The sequence below is a fragment of the Notothenia rossii genome, assembly GCF_949606895.1.
Source record: "Notothenia rossii genome assembly, chromosome: 2".
Lineage (NCBI taxonomy): Eukaryota > Metazoa > Chordata > Actinopteri > Perciformes > Nototheniidae > Notothenia > Notothenia rossii.
Genome location: NC_136904.1, coordinates 52,117,320 through 52,134,694, shown reverse-complemented (window position 1 = coordinate 52,134,694; position 17,375 = coordinate 52,117,320). Strand labels below are relative to the sequence as shown.

General features: G+C 46.7%; 2 protein-coding genes across 3 annotated transcripts; one reads left to right on the top strand and one right to left on the bottom strand.

Moving 5' to 3' along the window:
• Positions 1-7,147: 7,147 nt before the first annotated feature.
• LOC307028662 (uncharacterized protein) lies at positions 7,148-9,466 on the top strand. Its single transcript, XM_079663882.1, has 4 exons — positions 7,148-7,503; positions 7,684-7,777; positions 7,908-8,002; positions 8,335-9,466. The coding sequence occupies exons 1-4, from the start codon at positions 7,311-7,313 to the stop codon at positions 9,348-9,350; spliced, it is 1,398 nt and encodes a 465-aa protein (XP_079520008.1). The 5' UTR covers positions 7,148-7,310; the 3' UTR covers positions 9,351-9,466.
• Positions 9,467-9,510: 44 nt separating this feature from the next.
• Positions 9,511-12,536, bottom strand: LOC307028663 (uncharacterized protein). 2 transcript variants are annotated; one of them, XM_079663883.1, is made up of 3 exons: positions 11,985-12,449; positions 11,383-11,621; positions 9,511-10,995 (listed from the first exon to the last, which is right to left on the bottom strand). In XM_079663883.1, exons 1-3 carry the CDS (start codon positions 12,056-12,058, stop codon positions 9,941-9,943), a joined length of 1,368 nt encoding a protein of 455 aa, XP_079520009.1. In that variant the 5' UTR covers positions 12,059-12,449; the 3' UTR covers positions 9,511-9,940. The 2 variants fall into 2 exon arrangements, 1 of the variants encoding a protein (XP_079520009.1); XR_013805055.1 differs by lacking the exon at positions 11,383-11,621 and having other exon boundaries at positions 11,985-12,536.
• Between the last annotated feature and the right edge of the window lie 4,839 nt (positions 12,537-17,375).

Genomic DNA, 17,375 nt, shown 5'->3' with positions numbered 1-17,375 from the left:
AGTCTCCCAGTCCGTGACTTTTCCTGAAAGTGTGTTATGTAGCACCCTATGTTTTTAAAAATTGCATTCTAATAGCGGGATATGTTCATGGCCATGTTACCATTTGAAACCTATGAGAACATGGTCAGAATCACAAACTGGAGCGGGAGCAAAGGGGAAATGCCCCTTCCCCTCAATGTGAGGCAGACACTTGAGTCCAGTGTCTCCCGTCGGTTCCCAGGCCTGACCACGGACCAGTGGCATAAAATTAGCGAAGAAGCATGGTTGTCATGGTTACCCTTCTGTCTATTCTCAGCGGTGGGGGCCGAGCAAGCCCCCAGGAAGTGCGCAGGACTCTGAGTAGAATATTCGTCGTGGCCAAACGGCGGTACTACACTTCCGTTAGGTTGCTGGGCCCGGAAACACTTTTTCCCATTGACTTACATGGGGAAAGAATGGTCTGTAAATCGTTGGATAATTTAAAAAAAACTAAATAAACCACCCAGTATGAACACTTGTATAGCCCTAATAAAAAACATTCGTTCCTCAAGTTGTAAAACTGTGCTAATAACGTTATTCTGAGAGTTATATCCCTCTGCATTATGAACTCGCATCGAACCCACGGGACCGCGCCGCCCGGCACGTTCATGTTACGTGTTCAGCAGGTTCAGCACTCCATGCGTTTATCTTTACCCATGGATGCACAATAACAACGGACCCATATCGTCTCACTGCCATCCCACGGAGCTGTAATAATGGATATATTGCACATGTTTGCTGTAATTCCTCATTTGTAAAATATTATACTACATGGGTTGTATGATTAAATCTTGTACCGTAAATGTTGTATTAAATAAAATGTTAATATTACCGACGTTAGATTAACGTCCCTGTAGCTACTTATTGCACTAAGAAGCTTATTGCACTGTATATATATATATTAATATACATGAAGAGTTTATCGCCGGCCACTAGAGGGCAGTGTCACTGCTGTCGCTGCCTGGTTATGCCGTGCTCTGACCCGGAAGTGCCGAGCGGCCATTTTAGTTCAAACATTGTTCATGCACTCCGCCTCGAGTTGAGACGTTCGTCCACTCATTCATGTAAGACTGTTTCCACTATTATATTATACCATATATTATACTATATATATATTATACTATTATACTACTATACTCTGTTTCGTGGTATATATTTGTGTTGATTGAATTGCATGGATGTAATACTTTGTCAGCTTATTTTGCTGCATTATTCTGTTTTAGGGTGTCGTCATCCTTGTCAATAAATCACCGAAACTGACATTGAGGAGTGTGTTTCTTCATGACGACACCATGGTCGTTGTTGGATGCCCTGTCCCCGGCTGCGAGTTCAAATCCGATGACTTGTCTGAAGCACTCGTCATTGCTATATTGACGATTCATGGATGTAGCCACCAGCACGCAGCGCCTGTCATGGCCGCGCTGGCCCAGGCCCCAGCCCCTCACGGCCCGAGACTCGATCGGCCCAAAGTTGATGTGGGCGTGTCAATAGAGGAATGGAACGTGTTCATCCGCCGTTGGAATGTATTCCGCGCCGGCTCAGGCATAGGGGACGCACAGGCCCCCTTCCAGCTGTTTCAGTGCGCTGGGCCTGTACTTGGAGACAGCCTGTTGAAAGCCGTCCCCGACGCCGTTTCCGGACCCTTGCCAGACCTGATCACCGTCATGCGTTCCCTAGCTGTCATCCCAGTTGCTACATGCGTCCTGCGCACCGAACTACTTCAGTTACGCCAGGAACGCGACGAGACATTCCGCGCATTCGCTGCCAGAGTGCGGGGTAAAGCAGAGACATGCGCATATAATGCGGTATGCGAGTGTGGTAAGGACGTGGACTATACCGACCACATTATCCGCGATGTGCTGCTCAATGGCATCTATGACTCGGACATACGCCGCGAGACGCTAGGGACAACTGACGTCCTGGTCAAGCCAGTTAATGACGTGATTGCACTCGTCGAGAACAAAGAGATGGCCCGTAACGCTCTCCCGTCGTCCTCCCTATCAGCCATGTCGTCATTCCGGCGCTTGAAGACGACTCCACAGGCGAGCCCCGCCCCGAGCCCCGCGGACGGGGCTAAACGTGCCTCGTGTCCGGAATGTAAGAACGTCTTTAACGTCTTCACGGAGGGGCCTCGCGGGTGGAACCCTAAGCCTCACCAGGTGTGCATCGGCTGCTACAGGGCCCGCCGACAACAGAGGCGTCAACAGCCGTCATCCGACAGTCAACAGGCCGCCATGGGGTCGGAGCTGGTATCCCAGGTCTCGTCGGTGCAAGCTGGAGCCCGCCCTAGCCGACGTCGCGGGAGCCTTCGCCGACGCCGCGCCCCTACGTCGCACGGCTGTGTCGACAGGCCTTCACCTATCATACTCGAGCACCACATCTTCTCCAAGGGCGAATGGAGGCGAGCCAGGCTGAGAGACCACCCCCGGGCGTTAATCACCATCTCGATGGACATGCCAGTCGGGCCGAGGGATGGCACCAGCAACCGGGGCTCGGCCGACGGAGCTCGAATATCCGCCGTCGCAGACACTGGCGCGCAGTCGGACCTTTGGTCTCTGGAGGAGTTCCTGGCCTGCGGTTTCGCGCGGGACGACCTGCGACCCGTCAGCCTCAGCCTGTTGGCCGCCAACCGCTCCCCTATAGCCATCGAGGGAGCGTTCTTCGCTAGGCTCTCGACGACCTGCAGCGGGGGCCGTACTACATCCTGCCGTTCCATGGTATATGTGAGCAGCTCAGTCCGGGCCATGTACCTCTCCTACGAGTCGTTGCTCAACCTCGGCCTCTTGCCCAGTAACTTCCCGTCGGACGACGTTGCAAGGGGGCCCAAGGACAGGCGTAGCCCTGACACGGCTGACACGCCAGTCCAGCCGCTGTCCATCAATGCGACGAGGTCAACCAACGGCGGCTGCGTGGGGCCAAGTGACCCCGGGGACGCCCAATGCTCATGTCCTCAGCGCACGGTCCCCCCGGCGCGCCCCGCAGCACTACCGTTCCCTTGTACGCCAGAGAACAATAACCGGATGAAAGGTTGGCTACTCGGGAGATATGCCTCGTCGACATTCAATACTTGCCCCCATCGGGCACTACCATGCATGGAGGGGCCGCCTATCGAGATGCACGTGGACCCCGCAGCTACGCCTAAGGCATGCCACACCGCGGCTACGGTGCCTCTACACTGGCAGCGGAGGGTTCACGATGACCTCCTGCGGGACGAAGCCCTTGGGGTCATTGAACGCGTGCCGTACGGCGAGCCGGTGACGTGGTGCCATCGTATGGTAGTCACTCGGAAGCACGACGGTTCCCCCCGCAGGACCGTGGACCTCTCCCCCCTCAACAAGTTCTGCCAACGTGAGACCTTCGCCACTGAGTCCCCGTTCCACCTCGCACGCCGCGTCCCGAAGGGCACCTGGAAGACCGTCACGGACGCCTGGAACGGCTACCACAGTGTTCCCCTGCGTGAGTCGGATCGCCACCTCACTACCTTCATCACGCCCTTCGGCCGTTGGCGCTACACCAGGGCACCACAGGGTTTCCTGTCGTCAGGGGATGGCTACAACCGTCGGTTTGACGCCGTCCTCTCGGACTATGAACGCAAGGAACGTTGTGTGGATGACACCATCCACTATGACACCGACCTGGAGCAACACTGGTGGAGGACCATCGACTTCCTGACGCGTGTCGGCCGATCGGGGATCGTGCTGAATCCGGACAAGCTTCAGTTCGCGGAGAGGTGCGTCGACTTCGCTGGCTTCAGGGTGTCGGAATCTACCATCGAACCGCTCCCAAAATACTTGGACGCCATCCGGGACTTCCCCACCCCAGGCTCCACGACGGACATCAGGAGTTGGTTCGGCCTTGTCAACCAGGTGGCTAACTACGCCCAGTTGCGTGACACGATGGCTCCATTTAAGCCGTTCCTCAGCCCACGCTGTGCGTTCCTATGGTCCCCCGTTCTGGAGGAGGCCTTCCAGACGTCCAAGCAAGCCATAATGGAGGCCATCCGCGAGGGCGTGGAGATCTACGACATGCAGAAGCGGACCTGCCTCCGCCCTGACTGGTCCATGCGTGGCATTGGCTACTTCCTGCTCCAGCAACATTGTCACTGTGCCTCGGGCATACCGGACTGCTGTCCAGGAGGGTGGAGGGTCACCCTCGCGGGCTCGCGTTTCCTGTCCCCTGCGGAGCAGCGCTATGCAGCCGTCGAGGGAGAGGCCCTAGCTGTGGCATGGGGCCTGGAACAGACGCGGTACTTCACGCAGGGGTCCGACAACCTCGTCGTGGTCACCGACCATAAGCCGTTGGTGAAAATCTTTGGCGACCGTACGCTGGATGAGATCACAAACTCGCGTCTGTTTAGACTGAAGCAGCGCACCCTCCCATGGCGCTTCGACATTGTGCATCTGCCTGGCAAGAGCAACTATGCCGCTGATGCCACGTCGAGGCATCCTTCCCCCTCGGGTTCAGCGAACGGCCTCTCATTGGGGCTGCCGAGCGGGCCTGACGCCATGGAGTCAGCACTCATGGCCTCCATCCGCGACGACGCACGGGAGCTCGGAGCCGTCTCTTGGCCCCTCCTCGCACGGGAAACAGCGGCTGATGGATGCCTCGGCCACCTCCTCCAACTCATCGAGCAAGAGGGTGGGATTGACGTTAACGACCCTGCCCTGGCGAGTCTGTCATCGGTCTGTGAGTCCGTCTACGCCCAGGACGGCGTCCTGCTCTATCGGGACCGCGTCGTGGTTCCCCCATCCCTCCGTGGGAGGGTCCTTCGGCATCTCCATGCCGCTCACCAGGGGACCTCAGCTATGGGGCAGCATGCCCGAGCCATAGTTTACTGGCCCGGGATGTCCGGGGACATTCAGGCCACCAGGGACGGGTGTGCAGACTGCAACCGCAATGCTCCGTCACAGGCGGCTACACCCCCCCGGCCGTCCCCACCCCCGTCCACGCCATTCGAGGCGGTGTTTGCTGACTTCTTCGACTATGGGGGCCGTCACTACCTAGTTGTCGGGGATCGGCTCTCGGGCTGGGTAGAGGTCCTGAGCTCTACGGCGGGTACTGCCCTGGCGGGCTCAGCTGGCCTGGTCCAACACCTCCGGTCGTTCTTCGCCACCTTCGGCGTACCGGAGGAGCTCTCGAGCGACGGTGGTCCGGAATTCAAGGCGAGCCACACCGAGGACTTCCTCCGCTTATGGCACGTCGAACACCGTGTGTCTTCCGTTAGCTTTCCGCAGTCGAATGGGAGGGCGGAGGTTGCGGTTAAGACTGCTAAGCGCCTCTTGATGTCCAACACCGGCCCGTCGGGCAGCCTTGATCAGGACCGCTTCCTGCGCGCTATGCTGCAGTTGCGTAACACGCCTGACCCCGACTGCGACCTCTCGCCAGCACAGATCATCTTCGGCCGCCCACTTCGTGGCTCGCTCTCCTTCGTGAACCGCCTCGAGAAGTTCTCGAACCCGCATATCCGCCTGCTATGGCGCGAGGCATGGGCGGCGAAGGAGGACGCCCTTCGGACCCGTATGTCCCGTACCACCGAGTCTCTGGGGGCTCACTCGAGACCGCTCCGCCCATTGGCACTCGGCGAAAGGGTATTCCTCCAGAACCAGCAAGGCCCGAGCCCCCACAAATGGGACAGGTCGGGGATCGTGGTGGAGTCGCCGGGCCACGACCAGTATCGGGTCAGGGTTGACGGTTCGGGACGTCTGACACTGCGCAACCGGCGGTTCCTCCGTGCCTACACGCCGGCCACACCCTGCGCCCGCGAGCAGTCGGCTGCGCCGTCGCCGCCGCCCGCTGCCCTGGGTCATCAGCCCCCACCTATCCACCCGGGCTGGGCGACGCCCCAGGGGATTGCTCAGCGGCCGGCTGTCGGGCCCCGCGACTCGGCTATTGGCGCTTCCCCACCGACGCCTGCTGATGGGGCGTCCTCTGACCTCGCTGTTCCTACGGGTGCCTTCCTGGGTGCACCGCTCCCGGTGCCGCAGTCGCCGCCGACGCTGCCCCAGCCGACTCGGCCGGGCCGCTTGAGGAGGCCGCCTGCACGTTACGAGCCCGAGTCTGGCAGCTGGATACGGGATGTAGACCGTTAACCTATTCCGGCCCATAGCTTTCCGGTCTGGGGGGGATGAAGAGTTTATCGCCGGCCACTAGAGGGCAGTGTCACTGCTGTCGCTGCCTGGTTATGCCGTGCTCTGACCCGGAAGTGCCGAGCGGCCATTTTAGTTCAAACATTGTTCATGCACTCCGCCTCGAGTTGAGACGTTCGTCCACTCATTCATGTAAGACTGTTTCCACTATTATATTATACCATATATTATACTATATATATATTATACTATTATACTACTATACTCTGTTTCGTGGTATATATTTGTGTTGATTGAATTGCATGGATGTAATACTTTGTCAGCTTATTTTGCTGCATTATTCTGTTTTAGGGTGTCGTCATCCTTGTCAATAAATCACCGAAACTGACATTGAGGAGTGTGTTTCTTCAATACATATATATATATATACAGTGCAATAATCCTTTGCATTTTGGTTAAAGTTGCGCATGCGCTATGAGCACATACGGGTACTTCTCAGGCATGCCGGGTAATCTGTGACGTTTCGCTCTCTCAAAAGTTGGGCCATTTTATCATCATGCGCCAAGCAATGAATGAATGAGGCCCCGCCTCCCACGCTGTATCCAGTTATTATTATACATCCATGGGGCAGAGGTCAACGTGTATTAAATTTTAAATCTTCCGGACAAAATAATAAAAAGTGCCGGTCAAAGGTCTTCTTTGTTATTTATTGAGCTTTAAAACAAATAAATAACGACTCTATATAATAATAAAATACACGGAGCCTCTCTTTTTCCTCCCTCTCTCCGGACAGTGTCATTGTCTGTCTCATGCAGCAGCTGATCCAGTAATGAGTGACCTGGCCGACAGTAAAAATAAACATATTTATAACTAGTTTAGGTAGTTCGAGAGGTAATTAAAATAACTAAAGGCGATGATCTGACTAAAGTGTGTGTTTTAATCCGTTCCCCACTGCATCACAGCGGGGGGAGCTGCAGGTGAGCAGGGCTGCGTGTCTCCGTCCTGTCAGATTAGACGTCACTCGCGTTTATGTCCATATCGAGAGAAAGATAAATAATCTGAATAGACCCTTTTACAGCCGACGTCATCAAAAAGTTGCGCGCGCATGTGGGCAACGGAAGTGGTGTTGTTTTCAAGCAGTTCTGAATGACAAAGACGAGGTAGCAACTGGTTAGCAAGCATTTACAAACTGTACCCAGCATCAACATGTCTGGTTGTTGCGTATACGGTTGTACGAATCGCTATTCCACCGGCGGACTAAAGTTTTATAGGATTCCGAGAGGACCACGACCATTTCAGAGCAACCGGCGGCGTCTGTGGCTGCAGGCGATTAAACGTGTGGACTGGAATGAGGACATAATCAAAAATGCTCGCATCTGCAGCGCCCACTTTATATCAGGTAATGAGGTTATCTAGCCTACTCTTTGATTTTACGGGAGAGCCTTGTTTACATTTACATAGTGATTGTCTGTATGATGTAGAATAATAATCAAATGCAGCTAAAGTTTGATAAGCTGGTGTTAGATTTGCCTAGTAGCTTGCTAGGCTAAACAAACGTGTTTGTGTTTTATTTTTGCAGACGAGGCATCATTGGACTCTAGTAGTCCTGATTTTGTGCCATCTGTGTTCATGTACACAAAACAAAGCCAGAACCCAAATGCAAAGATGGACAGGTAAGATTAGAGTTGACATCCTCTCAGTCGTTTTTTGTTTTGTTTTCCTCTCTTGCATAAGCTTTGGTGCCTACAGCTGCTGTTTTGAGATATGGATTAGTCTAACTATGAATTTCTGCTGTTACTGTAGGTACCATAGGAAAAGGAGGAGAGCTGACACTGCAGTAAATCAACTTGTTACTTCTGAAACTCCAGAACAAGAATGCAGCATGGATCATTGTCCTGGTATGAATATATGAATATATCATCTTAGAATTAACTGATTGATTGTCAGGGTTCCCACCCTCACTGAAAGAGTCAATGTGCTCCTAGTGTGTGTGTGCTCCTGCCAGGCCCACTGCTCCAATTGCTATGTATGTCTGTGTGTGACGTGTACACTGGCCCCTGGATGGGTCAAATGCAGAGGAAAAATCTCCCCCTGGGATCGATAATGTATCTTCTCTTCTGTCATGGAAAAGTTTTGAATTCATTGATAAAAATGTGTGAGAACCCCTGAATTGTAAACTTGTTTGCATTGGTTGCAGCACATGCTAATTTTTCACTTTTCTATATTTAAGCTGAAGAGGATATCCCAGTTCCAAAGAGAGAGTACGATGATCTGAACCTGAGATACAGTCAACTTCAGGAGGAATATGTCAACCTGCGACAGGAGTTTGACACACTACGAGCAGAAAATGTAAAGCTGAAAGAGGAGCTGCAAAAATCTACATTCTCCTACACCACTGTTAAGTGCAACATTGGACAATTGATTTTTCTCACAGGACTGACCTCTGTGGTCTTTGAGTGGCTGATTACAAAAATGATGGGCAGCGTAGAAAGAATTCACAACAAACTTACAGTAGAGGACCACCTATTGATTATATTGATGAAATTAAGGTTGGGCCTATGTAATACTGACTTGGCTTATAGATTTCAGGTATCAAAAACCACCTTATCAAATATTTTGCGGAGCTGGTTCCCTGCTATGGCCTTGGTCCTCAAGCCACTTATTAAATGGCCAAGTAAGGGTGCAGTACTTAAAAATATGCCAAAAATATTCAAGCGCAGCTTTAGAAGAAGCCGGTGCATAATAGATTGCACAGAAATGTTTATAGCTAGACCCAGTAATCTGACTTCCAGGGCCCAGACATGGTCAAACTATAAACACAACACCATTAAATATTTGATCGGCATCACTCCAGCTGGTGCAATTTCCTTTCTGTCTCCTGGGTGGGGTGGACGGGTTTCAGACAAGCAGATCACTAAGGAGTCAGGTTTCCTCAAACCTTTGGAGCCTAGGGATGAGGTTTTAGCAGACAGAGGATTTCTCATCAGAGATGAGCTTGCGGCCTATGGTGCAACCCTTCGTATCCCTCATTTCACAAAAGGAAAGAAGCAGCTTTCTGCACAGGAAGTGGACACATCTAGACAACTTTCTCGTGTGAGGATCCATGTAGAGCGAGTTATTGGTCGGTGGAAAAACTTTAAGATTTTACAAACAGTTATTCCTTTGTCGCAGGTTGACATACTAGATGATGTTGTTATTGTATGTGGTGCCCTCACAAACCTCTGTAAGAGTGTTGTTCCCAAATGAGTTACACATAACCATGTATGACTTATAAAGTGATTTTACATTTGTAAAACATGTATATAGGCCTACTGTACTTAAAACTGAATGCATTTTAATAAACCTCCCCACATTGGCTGCCACTGGTGTGTCTAATGGTCCTTTCCCCCCCAGATTATCTCAACAATTCAGAGTGCAGTATCACATTTATTTGTAATGTTGTTACTAACAGAGTTTCATTCCATTCAGGTGCCATTAAAGTGCCACTAAACATTAACAACATAAAAAGTAGGAGTATGTACAATATATTAGAATCAAACTGGTTCTGTATGTTGTAAACAGTAAATAATAATTTTAGGTCGTAAATTATCTCTATGGATACATATATAGCATTACAGAATAAAACTTAAAATATCTTGTTGCACTGAAGTGCATCTAGACACAGCTGTCAATAACAACATCAAATGTAAAGAAAAGGCTGATGATGAATTCATTGTTTCAACTGTAATGCAACTTTAACAACCAGGGAAAGACAATCCATAACCGACATCTAACACCATATCTGGTCTCCTATCACAATACAATACATTATATTGCCCACTCCTACATGAAGGCATTCAAGCCTCAACTCTCAGACATTTCCTACATAACCATGTTGCTGGCTTCCTTTTTATGTGTGCACAACTGTAGTGAATGTGGTTGTTGCATTTGACACAGATGATCATTTTACCAAAATCTGGTCTTTCACAGTATTCGCAGGCTCTCTGTGACACCAAGACAGGATCATGTCTTCTTGTCAGTAATTCAGGCAACACACTCGAGCTAAAGAACTCATGTGCTTTTGGCAAAGCCTCCTGCAGAAACTCTTCATTTCTTAGGATACGTTGCACAATGAACTTCTCCTTAGTCCACAACACAAAGTCACAGTAGCTAACACCACACACAAACATGTGAAGTTGAGTTTGATAGTAGTGCGTGTGTGAATGTTTCAAAGAGAATGACTTGTCCAGACAAAACTGCTTGTCTTCTGTACATCCTTGAAGGCTATTCCTGTATTTGTAGGGACATTTGATCTCTACCACCCCTTTGCCACAGCAGGTACATCTTGCTATCCCATCTGGCGATGATCCAAGGTGTGGCTCAGAAGGTTGCACTACTAAGCCACATGAGCTGATGCTGAAATCTGGATGGCTTTGCGACATAAATGCAGTGTAGGCTTGTCTTGCCGTTTCCTCCATGTTTTGACCCCAGAGCACAGATGGGACATTTAACTCTGTTTTGTTGTACTGCATTATACCATTTAGGTATGTTTTGCTGATCTTGTCAGTTGTGGCTGCATGGTGAAATTTGGTACTTGTGATCCGACCAGCCCTATAGGTCTGCCACTCATTTGACCTTGACTGTTTCCGTGTCACAAATTCCAGTTTCTCACATTGTTGAGGTTGTAGTGTAGTTTTTAGTTTGTGAAATGTATCCTCACATTTCACCTTCATTTCCTGTGGTGAGAGTTCCCGGAGTGTTGCATCAAATAAAGCAGTCAAGGGCTCAGGTAAGTCTGGATGCTCCTCTGAATCAGTGTCAGACGATGCAGTGTCACTGTTTTCCAGGCTCGTCAGCACTGCAGCACCTGGGTTCACATCCAGCAGTTCCCGGATGTCATCATCTGTCAACACTGATAATAGAGCAACAAAAAGACACAATTAGTGTGCTGCATAATGTTCACATTTTAAGAATAATGACTGAATTATTCTAAAACCAGACCAGTTAAGCTGTAGATAACAAACAATCGAATTTCTAGAATCAGTAATCTGAAGACAAAAAGGCAGACATATTCAAACTAACATAACAAATGATACTGAAACTATTCAAACTGAGCGTGTATGTTTACAAAAAGTCATGATGCCACGTTGGTCTGTAGGCCTTTTCATCTCTGCATCACCAAGTAACACCTTTCTCAGGCTACATTATGGTGTCAAGACACTGAGGAGAAATCCTGAGAATTAATTAAATGCACTATGGCAAAAGGAAACTTATCTAGGCTCTGTCAACTATTACATGCCTCTGGGTGTGATACTATTCTTCCTAGCAGATGTTGAAGCTGCTGGAAGTTGCCTGCCAAGCCTCTTTGGTTTGTGGAAGCTGATTTCCCTCAATGGAGCTGGTCTGACTTCTTTCCTGCTGATGTCTTTCCACATGCACACTCCAGAAGTAACCACTGCTTTCTCTGTCCTTCCCATCCTAACATAGAGCTCAACTTTGAATAATATTGCAGCTGCATGGCTGCAGCATGACCCAAGCCTGACATTTCACAAAATCATAATAAACATACTGGGCTTGAAAGTAACATTTGCTCTCAGACAAATCTCGGCTCTGGCTATGAAGTAGGTAAACATCTAACTTACTAGACATGTGAGTATCCTAAGCTTAATCAGGTTTTGAATGTAACCGAATGATATTGGCTGCTGACATTTTGAACCCTGTTGTCATTGTGTTGTTGTTCATGAACATGTTAGTTTCAAACCCTGGTTATGATGAGAAAGTTACAGGGCAAGGCATACGATTTTTGATATGGAAAGGAGAGTAATAGCCAGCTGAAAGGACAGTAACACACACATGAACTGTTAACTACAAGCCCACAACACCAAATAATAGGCTACTCACCCCGCCATACAGGTGCAATTCGCTGTGAGGACGTAGTTTTCTCGTTGGTTGATTATGACCCAAGCCTCATACATCGTTGTCTTGTGTCCTTGTCTTTGACTAGGGAGAATTTCTGATCTCAAAATACAAAACTCTGAGTCTATGTCATGGTATTTTACGTTCTGTACATGACCACAGACAACGTATTCGTAAGCATCCACTGATTTATAGGCTCGTAATTTCTCTCTGGTGTACACGCTCGGTTTCTCAATTAAATAGGTATATCTGGCCACTGTATATTCGGCCACTTGCTAACGTCTTCAACCCACTCATCAATAGAACACGGATCTGGAAATCGGACACCATTTGTCAAAGTCAACTTGTTAAGGTAACATTCACGATCTTTAAGAGATAATCCCCTTGCGTAGCTTGACAAGCTGTTTATCTCTGTCATCCTTCTGTTGCCACAATGCGCGCGCATACGTTCTACGTCATTATTGTGTACAAACACAAAAAGGGTCTATTCAGTGTGCAGTTTACTTTGACGCGGGGGTGAGCAGCAGAGATGGGGAGAGGCGGGGCTATTGCGTCATCATTATCAGAACATGATGGTATAATTACTGAGTTTAGGCACGTTAATAACGTTTTAATGAAGTTGAATACAGTATATTCATATTTGTCAGTGATTTCATGTCAATTCGGCAAACATAAACATAAATGATCGTGGTGAAGATGATTAAATTAGGATTAAAAATAGAGAGCCGGGCTGCATTTCCTGTACTGTACAGTATCTGACTTTATTTCACATGAGCTCCAGTGTGGAACCCCACTGCACCCCCTGGTGGATCAATGATCCATTGCAGCTGGCTTCATTATAATTACATTTATTTATCACGGGGGCGGTCTCAAGTCAAGCTGGAGGTTTTCCCTTGAGCGAGGGCAGATCACGTACCAATCACGGCCCTCGCGTTTCAAACTGTCTGAAATTAAGTGCTACATCTGTATGTATTTTCAAGCTAAAGGTGATACACAATATAAACTGTATACTATTATTTTTTCAAAGACAAGTTACATTTCAAAAGAGTATATTGCTATGTTTAGGACAAACAATTAAAGACTGCTTTAATTGAACAAATTCTACACTATAAAAGTGGCAGATTGGCTTTATTAAACAGAGCAGACCTAGGCTGCATACCAACACAATTAGGAACATGCTCACATCTTACTATGTTGGTCTGAAGAGCTGAAGCATTCATACACAATGGATACAAACTGTGTTGTCTCATTCTATATCCTGTGAGAAAATGATATACATTTTGCATTAAAAACTCAACATACTATTCCTAGCGTGAGGAAGATCTGAATAATCAACAGATTTGAATGGAATCTCTAACATTTTCACGTAGAATAAAGACAAAAGAGTGATTATACAAATTACATTTATTGAAATTTGAACCAGAAGATAAAGTCTCAAAGAATGTTTTAAATAAAAGGACATGAAACAAAAAGGTGGATAATAATAACTTCTATTAAATGTATATGTAAAGACATTTGGTCAAATGAAATGAAACTGAGCCATTGATAACAGCAACGCCCAGCGTGGAGGAAGATGTTGCAGGTCCTTTTTCATGCCCCCCCCCCCCCTCACCTCCGTGCTGTCCCCTCAGAGGAAGTGGGAAACGGGATAAGACTCTGGACACCACGCTGTCTCAATGATCCACACTGTTAATATGAGAGGAAAATAAATGTTTTAGGAAATGAAAAATATGAAGTTAACAAATAAAACACAGCTCAGGGGCATCATGGATGGTAGGGTTTCCTACAAAGTTAACTCAGCCTCCGTTGATTTTCATATCAAATTAGCGTGTTAATAAAATAAGCTATCATGGCTTATATAGGGGTGTAACGGTTCACAGAATTCACGGTTCGGTACGTACCTCGGTTTGGGGGTCACGGTTCGGTACGGGTTCGGCACAACAAGAAAAAGCAAACTCATGTTGAATAATTAACTGTATTACACTGTTAAAAACAAACCACAAACAGTACCACACAAACTCAGATGCCCAGATTATATAATGGCTGATGTCAAACAAAAAGGTTCAATAAGCTGTAAAACTAAAAAGAATGTCTTGAAAATATTAAATCATAAATAATAAGAAAGTGTTTCAAGAGCGCATGGCCGTTGAAATATATATGCCAATAGCTTCCGTTATTTCTTTTGGTCTATTGGCTTCTTAAAAACAAGCTGTTGTCTTTTGCCGGGCTCCGGTGATTGGCAAATCTGGGTGATGCCTTCTGATATGATTTAGCATGTTTGGCGTGTGTTACCATTAGCATACCGGACCGCTGTCTAACAACGCCAACACACCGTCCTCGTCCGATCCACCATTCACACTCCATCGTTATTGTAGTCAACAGGGAACCCGAAATGTTCCCACACAGCTGATTTAAAAGAAGCAGGTGGGTTCTAGCTCCTGTGTGTTATCTGAAATCGCCATACTAACTTTTCTTCTTCTTGTATTTTGTTAGTTTTGTTGTAATGTGTTTTCTTCTTGTTCTTCATTTGTTGTTTAAGGGCGGCTGGCAAACAGCTTTTAGGCGCAATACCGCCCCCTGGATTATAAATAGTGTAATGGATACTGCTCTGAATGACAGACCTTTTTCCCACTCGTAAAAAAAGGTGTATTCGTTGTGTGACTGCATGTGCCGAACCGTGACGTCCGAACCGTGACGGTACGGGACGAATACGGATACCGTTACACCCAATGTAGGTTGTACCCAACCAATGTAGGTGCCCCCCAGGGCTGTGTGAGTTCAGCTGTGCTCTTTACTCTCTACACTGATGATTGTCGTACCAACACACCAAATCAGTCATCATTAAGTACTGGGATGATACTGCAATAATATCTCTGCTCAGTAACACAGACGACCCTGAGCTGCACCAACAGGCTGTAAATCAGGTGGTTGAGTGGACTGATAACAATGCTCTTGAGATCAACACCAAGAAAACTGAGGAAATTATTTTTGGCTCACCATCTGACTCCCATAAAGTCCCCATTGTCATCCATACAGATGAAATCAAGCAGGGAGTTTCATACAAATACTTGGGTGTAATGATTGACCATCTTCTGTCATGGAAAGATCACATTGAATATCTGTGCAAAAGTAAAAAACAAAGAATTTATTTTCTCCGCCGTCTTAGGTCTTTTGGGGCGAGCAGAGAAATTCTTCTGTCGTTCTTTACATCTGTGATCATGTCTATTCTGCAGTCCTGCAATACTACCTGGTACAAATGTTTGTCAGCAGCTTTAAAATCAAAACTGCTCCACCTGTTAAAAATCTGCTCAAAGATTGTTGGTCAACCCTGTCAGAGACTATGACTCAGCCTATCATAACAACCTAGTGAGGCTGTCCAACAACATCATCTCTGACCCAAACCATGTTCTGAACAGTGAATATGAACTGCTACCATCTAATCGGAGATACAGGGTCCCACGATTCAATAAAGTCCGACTGAAGCACTCCTTCGTGCATCAGTCAATCCTCACAGTAAATACAGAGCTAAATCCCAGATCAAATGCACGCTGAAGGTTCTTTGAGCATGTTTTCTCTCAACTGATTGTGCTGTTATGTTAAATGTTTGTTGTTTGTGTTTCATGTATTGTGTCTGGATACTTGTCTGTTGATGTTGGACATGGAGCCTCTGTGACGCAAGTCAAATTTCAGACTTGATCTGACGAATAAAGTATTATCGTATCGTATCGTTATACTTGCATATCTAAACAGAATCATGAAAGCCTGTTTGTAGAGTCAGCCTTCTATTAGGCTACTAGCTTGCATTGTTATGGATTTAAAGGTAGCAAAAGCTAACTTTCATAGCACAGCTTTACTTCTCACTTAACACAATAAAGAAACAGACCGTATAGTACAGCACAAACAACACAAATGATCAATACTTACATATATTTTCACTTGTAGTATTATAATAATTGAAATGCTGGTTCTTTTGGGGGTGTTCTATCCACGCTCACCTACCCAGCCTGTCCTCCTACAAAAAACGACCAAATAGGTCGATTGTTTAAGCAGTGTTGATCACGATATTACGACCCATAGCCACGTAGCTTTCCCATTATTCATTTCTAGCAGCAGTTTATTACAACCTTTTGTCACGTTTTGTCACGATCGTAATCCCGTGAACTTTAACCTTGCGCATCAATAAAAGTGCGACGAGCCAAGAAGATGAAGATGAAGAAGAAGATGAAGAAGAAGAAGGATTGTTAAAGAGCGTCAGAGCTTTACAAGTGGTAAATCTGATTTCTGTATTTCATTTGATTTGTTTACGCTTTTAATTAATCCTGTCGTTTTTCTACTAAGCATGTTTAACCACGATATTTCAGTTTTACGTTTTAGGGCTGGCCCGTGGCATAGGCAGTATAGGCGAATGCATGTTGTTAGCAATAGCATGGCTGTAAAGGTTAGCGCTTAGCGCTTAGCATATGCGCTAACGGATATGTATTGCAATATAAGAAGGTTCGTCTACAACAAGTTGTAGGGAGAGTTTTCTCCTTCGCACAAAAGGAGCTAAAATCTTGCCTAAAAACAAAACCCTTGGTAGCACGTGACATAACACATAACAATGGCAAAAGTATGTATATTCAGCTAACCAGACCAGGACATGATATGAACGTAAACAATGCGAAAGGAAATGGCACTTTAATAATAATAATAATAATAGTTGACATTTACATGGCGCTTTTTATAATGCACACACTTTTTCTTTCTTCGAAATGTCACCTAACATGTTGCATTAATGATAGTTAGGGTAAGTTCAACACTTGAATATCATCAGGTCATAGTTGTTTTATTACTTTAAACATTCGCTAATTCAACTTAAGTTTTGTGAAAGCATCACATCTAGTTAAAAAGAGAAATATATTTCCCTGTAATTACTGATTTACCTGGGACTTGATTGATTTTGGTGCCTGTAGTTTTATTTTGGCGAATGCTTATTTATGAAGCAACAATTAAATTACATGGTAGCACAGCTAATCTGAGTTCATCTGTTTGGTTTTTTTAAGGTCATCTATCAATTCAATTATATGAAGTAGCCTATTATCATAAAAAAATCAACGGTTCTTTTCAGAGCCATATTCCTCTTCCTACTCTCTTTCACCCCTCTCGTTTTCTTGTCTTTTGTTTTGTTTTTCTCCCTCCCTGTATGTCAGTTCATCCTTTGTTTGTTGTTGCCCTTTTTATCCTCACTTAAAAATGGCATCCAAGCAACTGAATGAATGGCTAGAGATAGGGAATGCCCTCGCAGATGAGTTGGCAAATAAGGCAAGTACAACATTATCCAAAAATGTATTATAACATTTACTCAAATGATAACAGACACACACATTACAAAGATGT